The sequence below is a fragment of the Hemitrygon akajei genome, unplaced genomic scaffold (genome assembly GCF_048418815.1).
Source record: "Hemitrygon akajei unplaced genomic scaffold, sHemAka1.3 Scf000078, whole genome shotgun sequence".
NCBI classification, from domain to species: Eukaryota; Metazoa; Chordata; class Chondrichthyes; order Myliobatiformes; family Dasyatidae; genus Hemitrygon; species Hemitrygon akajei.
The window spans coordinates 3940638-3948722 of NW_027331964.1; the positions used below are offsets into that span (position 1 = coordinate 3940638).

The 8085-nt window shown below is 45.5% G+C and overlaps 1 protein-coding gene across 1 annotated transcript in view; it reads right to left on the reverse strand.

Moving 5' to 3' along the window:
• Window positions 1–3504, reverse strand: part of LOC140722503 (cell adhesion molecule CEACAM1-like) — a 392933-nt gene extending 389429 nt beyond the window's left edge. The window contains exon 1 of the mRNA XM_073037225.1: window positions 3450–3504. Within this exon, the coding sequence (XP_072893326.1) occupies window positions 3450–3504 (55 nt within the window). The remainder of the gene's footprint in view (window positions 1–3449) is intronic.
• Window positions 3505–8085: the final 4581 nt, after the last annotated feature.

The window sequence follows — 8085 nt, forward strand, 5'->3', positions numbered from 1 at the left end:
TTCGGCCCAGAAAGTTGTGCCGGACATGTGCCGACCAATGAAATTACTAGTCCTACCCATAGCCCTATATTTTTCCAGCTCCATGTCCTTATCCAAAAGTCTCTTGAAAGACACTATCGCATCCGACTCCACCACCATTGCAGCAGCCCATTCCACGTACTCACCGCTCTCTGAGTAACAAACTTACCCCTGACATCTCCCCTGTACCTACTGCCCAGCACCTTAAACCTGTGTCCTCTTGTGGCAACCATTTCAGCCCTGGGGAATAAAAAACTCTGACTATGCACACCATCAATGCCTCTCTTCATCTTAGACACCTCTGTCCGGTCACCTCTCATCCTCCGACGCTCCAAGGAGAAAAGGCCGAGTTCACTCAACCTACTTTCATAGGGCACGCCCCCCAATCCAGGAAACATCCTTGTAAATCTCATTGTAAATCTTACTTAAATCCTGCTACAAAACATATTAGGAGAATGGCCAGAGAAATGACAGATGGAATACAGTGCCGGTTAACGAACGGTCATGCACTTTGTTAGAATAAATGGGAGATAAAACAGTGGAGGGAAATACAAAGTATTGAAGTGCATTTGGACTTGGAAGTCCTTGTGAAAGATCCAGTAAATGTTAATTTTCATGTTGATTTTGTGCTCAGGAAGGCAAAAGCAATGTTAGCATTCATTTCAAGTGGACGAGATTATAAAAGCAACGATGTAATCTTTCTATTTTTAAGCACCAGTGAGGTATCACACTGAGTACTGTGAGCAGATTTAGGCTATTTTTCTTGGAAATTCACTCATATGAGTCTATCATTGAATGATTTTCATATAAAGAGAATTTGATGGCTTTGGGTCTGTTTTCACTGGAAATCAGAAGAAAGAGGGGCGACCTGATAGAAAACTATCGAGAGGTGAGAGGCCTTGTTGGAGTGTAGGTGGAGAGGACTATGGCCTCAGACTAACCATCCTCCTAACTCCTAACAAACGACACAGATAGAGTGGATGTGGAGAGGATGTTTCCTATAGCGGAGGAGTCTAGGACCAGGGGACACAGATAGAGTGGATGTGGAGAGTATGTTTCCTATAGTGGGGGAGTCTAGGACCAGAGGACACAGATAGAGTGGATGTGGAGAGGATGGTTCCTATAGCGGAGGAGTCTAGGACCAGGGGACACAGATAGAGTGGATGTGGAGAGTATGTTTCCTATAGTGGGGGAGTCTAGGACCAGAGGACACAGATAGAGTGGATGTGGAGAGTATGTTTCCTATAGTGGGGGAGTCTAGGACCAGAGGACACAGATAGAGTGGATGTGGAGAGGATGTTTCCCATAGTGGATGAGTCTAGGACCAGAGGACACAGATAGACTGTATGTGGAGAGGATATTTCCTATAGTGGATGATTACGTATCTATAGTTTCCTGTAGAGAGGATGATTCCTGTGGTGGGAGAGTCAACGTGAAGATGACACAGCTAAAAATAGAGAAACCTCAGTTCAGAACGGAGCTGGAAAGGTATTTCTTCAGAAGAGGTCGTACATCCGTGGAATTGTTTGCCACAAGCAGGGGTGGAGACCATGTCTTTATGTATATTTAACGCAGAGGTTGATAGATTTTCTATTGGTCGGGGCATCAAGGAATACGGGGAGAAGGCGGTGTTAGCATTCATTTCATGTGGACGAGATTGTAAAAGCAATGATGTGACCTTTCAACTGTTTAAGCACCAGCGAGGCCTCACCTGGAGTATTGTGAGCAGATTTGGGGCACTATTCTTGGAAAGGATGTGTTGAACCTGAAGGGCTTCAAAGGAAGTTCACTTATATGAGTCTATTGTTTTCATATGACGAACATTTGATGCTTTGGGTCTGTATTCACTGGAATCAGAAGAATGAGGGGTGACCTGAGAGACAGATTCCTTCCTCTCAGCTCTTCTGGATTCTAGTGAATACAGGCTCAGAGACATTAAAGGCTCATATTATGACAAGTCTTTCAATTCTGGAATCATTTCCGTGAACACCCTTTGAACCCTCTCCAATTTCAGCACATCCATTCTCGAGTAAGGGGCCAAAAACTGCTCACAATACTCCAAGTGAGGCCTCACCAGTGCTTTATAAAGGTTCAATATTATATGGTTACTTTTATATTCTTGTCTTCTTGAAGTGAATGCTAACGTCGCATTTCCCTTCCTCACAACAGACTCAACCTCTAAATTAACCTTTAGACAATCCTACACAAAGGACTGACAAGTCCCTTTGCATATCATTATTATTGTTGGTTTTTTTTCCATTTAAAATATAATAAGTGTTTGACACATGGGCTAATACGGTGATGCTGGCGGTAAACGTTCAGTCGATGTGCTGCTCACGGTAATCCTAACGTTACAGCTGTCTGTTTTGCTTTTCATTAACCACAAATAAGAAGCATGTCTCCCTCTTGCCGTGCACTCCAAACTAACTGTGTCATTTTGTTCTACCGAGTCAGCGTCATTCGATGTAGTGTTGGGCCTGGATTTGGCTTCTGTAAAAATACCACAGATCATGTATCACGTGTAACGCACTGTGCTGAAATGATGGCTCCAAGGAGATATATTCTGCTTAAAGCAAAATACTGCAGATACACAGATCAGAGATAAAATTACAGAATGTTGTCAATATTCCGGTCGCCTCACGACAGGAAAGGCGTGGAAGCCATTGAAAGGGTGCAGACGAGATTCACAAGGATGTTGCCTGGATTGGGGAGCGTGCCTTATGAGAATAGGTTGAATGAACTCGGCCTTTTCTCCTTGGAGCGACGGAGGATGAGAGGTGACCTGATAGAGGTGCACAAGATGATTAGAGGCATTGATCGTGTGGATAGTCAGAGGCTTTTTCACAGGGCTGAAATGGTTGCCACAAGAGGACATAGGTTTAAGGTGGAGATCTTAATATGAAGATGACACAGCAGATAGATATCTTATTAGACATCATATCAGGAGATCATATTAGATCTCCTAATATGATCTCAATTAAGGTACAGAGGAGATGTCAGGGGTAGGTTTTTCACACAGAGAGTGGTGAGTGCGTGGAATGGCTGCCAGCAACGGTGGTGGAGGCGGATACGATAGGGTCTTTTAAGAGACTTCTGGATAGGTACATGGAGCTTAGAAAAATAAAGGCCTTGTAATTTCTAAGATAGGGACATGTTCGGCTAAAGATGGACTAAAATACAGCAAAAATTATTACTTGATGGCCTTAAAAACGGAACGGACATCCGGCACGGACAAGTGCGAGCAGCCTGCAAGCAGAAACGGGGATACACAGCCACGCACAACAGTGAGAACTGAACAGTCCGAGAGCAGGTCTGGCAGAGTTCACTGGAGTCCAGGTTCTGCGACCACCGTAAAGGTTGTATTGTATTCTTTCACCAAAGGAATAAAATGAAAGTTATAGTCCGAGATCGCATGACTCTGTCTCACTTACCAGTGACACGCAGAGTGACGGTTGTTGACATTTGGGAGCCATTTGCTGACCCCATAGTCACACGGTATTCCCCACTGTCCAGCACGTTCACCGACTTCAGCAGAAGCGACTTGTTCTGTGGAAATAACTCTGCCCGCGATGCGTACTCATTCTCTACAAACCAGGTCTGACCGATCCACTGGGCGACTGTTCTCCCATTAAAAATCCAGCTTCCACTGTTGACACTGGACGACAGCCGGACTGAAAAAAGCGCATCACCCCCAACGGCGACATTTATCTCGCTGTGCTCAACGTAAATAGTAAACTGCTGGGACTCACCTGAGAAAGAGAAAATCATATGAGGGAAAAGCGACAGACGCGGATAGACTTGGGAACTGCACTTAACTCAATCTGTACAGATACCCGGGATCTGTTCTCAGCTCAGTAAGGTCGATCCTTATAACCTGATCTTCATTCATTTAACTACCGGTCGTTCTGTTGATTATATGGTCACCAATGATTGGAGAGACAACGAACGAGAGCATAATTATAACCTCATCTTCATGCCTCCTACCACCCGCCACTCTGATGGTTATCCGACCACTGAGGGTTCGAGAGAGTGACCCTCACCCGCCGTTATGTGGAGACAAAGAACGAGAGCTGCGAAGGGCAGTCCCGACATCCCGAGAGAGCAGCGCCGATCTCTGTTACACTCGGAGACTGAGCCGCACTTCCTGGTTTGCGGGTCAGATATCTGGATTCTGACGTCACAAGCGGCAGCGCTGATTGGATCAGAGAGTCTGTACTTTGCTCAAATCTACATCAAATCCTGTGTGCTGTTCTACAACTATCTGCTGCTGTGTGGAATCCGATACTGATCTCAAAGAGAGTTTCTCTCACCCACCGACATGAAGAGAAAGAGAGAGAGAGTAAAGTGAACGTCATCCACGCGATCCCGAGAGAGCGGCGCCTGTCTCTGTTACATTCGGAGAGTGAGCCTCATTTCCTGGTGTCCATGAGAGATCCCGAGAGCCCGTTATCTGAAAAGCCGGAGCTGACTGGAGCGCAGAGCGAGAAGGCGGAGAATGAACGAACCTAAAACGCTGGAGAAGCAGAAGGCTATTCGGCTCTCGATACTCTGGTGTCGTCCTCCACCAGCTCACATGGAATTTTCCTCAAAACTACTTCCCTCCGGGATAGGTAGACTGTCTGAGTGTTGCCGCCGCAATAATCTTGCACAGAAGGACAGCAAGACCAAGGATGTGACTGTGAACGCCGCGAAGGAGAAGTCGGCAGATCACACACCAGTCCTCATTGAAGGGTCGGCGGTTGTGAGGGTGAGCAGGTTTAAGCTCCTTCTGAGAGAATCTCTGCTTGGCCTCACATAGTTATACATTCACAAAGAAAGGCACGTCAGCGGCTGTATTCCATTAAGTGATAGAACCATAGAAACAGAGAAAGCGTACAGCATAATAAAGGCCCTTCGGCCCACAAAGCTTGAAGAGATTTGGTATGGGTATGTCACCAAAAACTGGGAAATGCTCGCACATGCAAGGCGGAGAGTATTCTGACTGTTTCCATCACCGGCTGGTGTGCAGGCTGCAATGCACAGGATCGACACAGATTGCAGAGGCTTGTGTACAACAATCACATTCATCACAGTGCAAGTCTCTTCATAATCGAGAAAATCTTCAAAAGGTGGTTCCTCAGGAATACCAGGTCCATAATTAAGGGCGATCACCGTCAGGTATATGCCCTTGTCTCATTACAACCATTCGGGATATACACCCTTCCTATTAGTACAATCCGGAATATGCTCTCTTCCCAACAGTACCATCCGGGACAGGCTCTTGTATCATTACTACCATCCGGGATATGCTCTCCTCCAATTACTACCATCCGGGATATGCTCTCGTGTCCTTCCCACCATCCGGAAGTAGGTACATGACCCTGAAGACCCACGTTCATAGATTTACCTAAATCTTCTGCAATCAGATTTCTGAATGGTCCATGGACCCATGAAAGCGACCTCATAATTCCTTTTTTATTTGTTAGTTCATTTACTTTTTCATTAGTTAATTAATTCGCTCATTCATTTGTTTGCTTATTTACCGAAATACTTTATACATTTTATGCATATATTACTTATTAATAAACTGAGGACGCGTTGCGCCACCTGGCGGTTATGACAGGAATAATGGTACTTCCCTGGATTGCCCAGCCAGATGTAGAAGGATTCTCCATTGTTGGAACGGCCATTGCTGGAGTGGTGAATTGTTAGAGTGGTCCGGCTTTTGTGAAACAGGCTTAGGCGAGAACACGCTTGGACAAACACAGCCGCATGCTCGAATTAAGGAATGAAATTTCAGGTAAGTTGATATTTTGTTTTTTGTTATTACATAGCTAGTGCGCTGAGAATAGATGCGGAGTCAGTGTCATGCTCCTTGTGTGAGATTTAGGGAAACTGAGATACCACCTCTATCCCGCATAAATGCATCTGCACAATGTGCTTCGTGTGCAGCTCATGAAGGACCAAGTGAAGGAACGGGAGCTGCTGTTCGACGCGCTTCGATTCACACGGGACAATGAGGATGATGTGATAGGTAGAAGCTACCGGGAGGGAGCCACCCCGAGGTGAAAGGGGCAGTATCATGGGTGACCGGCAGGAGAGGCAAAGAGGATAGACGGCCGGAGCAGTGCCGCCTTGACACAGGAAATTATAGACGTGCTGTCAATATTCATTGCATGAGCGACAGTGCAGAGATCGACCTGCTATTTAATTGTAGGTAGGCAGGTAGCTCATTGCATTAGTTTGCATTCAATATTGCTGATCAAATCTGGTTCAGCCGCAGAGTCCAGTTGTCACAGATCTGTTACAAGTCTGAAATTAACTTGTTATGTCCAGTTAGTTCCCAATGCTGACTCTAGATGGCGCAATAGAGCCTATGATCCGCAGATCGGACAGGGATCCACCATCGAGTCCGTTATCAACTTTGACAGTGGACATTATATTCGCCAGGATGAGAACAAAGTAACTGTGAAACACAGCGGCCTTGCTTTAAAGATCAAAATAAAAGTTTCTGTCGGTATTCCGCTTCAATCGGCCGCTGAAACGTCCGTATCATTTTATTTTGCAATTTTCACTCTGTGCTCTTCTGTGACTGGTATGGCGGGAGGGGTAGGTGGGTGGTGTTGCTACTGCACAGGACCGATATAAGCTGCAGAGGGTTGTAAATCTGGTCAGCTCCATCTCGGGTACTGGCCTACAAAGTACCAAGGACATCTTTAGGGGGCGGTGTCTCAGGAAGGCAGCGTCCATTATTAAGTACATACAACACCCAGGGCATGCCCTTTCCCCACTGTTACTATCAGGTAGGAGGTGCAGAAGCCTGAAGGCACACACTCAGCGGTTCGTGATTCAGGAACAGCTTCTTCCCCTCTGCCATCGGATTCCTAAATGGACATTGAATCTTTGGATAGTACCTCATTTTTAAAAAATACGGTATTTCTGTTTTGCACTTAAAAAAAAAATCTGTTCAGTATACGCAACTGATTTTCTTGTTTATTATTATTGTTGTTGTTATTGTTATTATTTATTATTTTTTATCTCTCTGCTAGATTAGATATTACATTGAACTGGTGCTGCCATATTTCCAGCACCTCCTAAAAACTTCATTCGTAATAAAAATATTTTCAAGTGAAACCGTGCAATGCGTTCTCTTTTTCATAAAACCGTGTCGCAAATAATTGATGAATGAAAGAAATTGCCTCTTCAGTTCACCGTTCCTGATGGGCAGTGTTGAACGTGACACAGAGAGTGATAAACCAGTCAACATAGTCAAAGACTCCACCCTCATTGGACATTCACTCTTCTCTCTCCTCCACTCCTTCCTCTCGGACAGGCAATACAAGAGCATGAAAGCACACACCGCCAGGAATACCGGCAGAGAGGAATCGCATTGGTAAGTCTGTGTTCATAGATGCATTGTCCATTCAGAAATCTCATGGCGGGGAATGGAAAATAAAAAATGTTCATGAAATGTTGACTCCGTGTCTGGAGTCTTCATGCCCCTGTACCTCCTCCCTGATTGTAGCAATTGGAAGATAGGAAGGAGATAAATGTTTGAAAGTTCGGCGATTGAGGGCCAGGGTAAAATGTGACAGAAGATGAGACGTCGTGCTAATTAGTCCTCATCATACTGAATGATGGGACAGTGTAGAGGGGCCAAGTGTCCTTCACTTCCCCCTACTGGCTTGTTCTTGCATTGCAGCCTGTAACACTTTGCCGACAAGGTTGTCCTGCATCGTCTATAATCTCGTTGAATAATCGCCGTGGCTTAACTTTACAACACAAGCTCTGGTTCTACATCAGTTGCGTTAGAACAGAACGAGACCAACACCTGTAACTTCTGCACAGGCCAATCTGTGGTTCCCGACTGTAACCGCTGAACAGAATCAGGTCAGTCAGAATGGAAATAACACAGCTGTAGTGCGCTGAGAAATGAGGGAACAACACAAAATGATGGATACTTACCCTGTCTCTGAAATTCCACCCTCCACACCACTCCCTCTCTGAAACCGCAGTCTATTCACCCCCTCGCGGTTTCTGTAAACATGCGGCCCCCACACCCTTACGTCTCTCGACGACTGCTGCCCC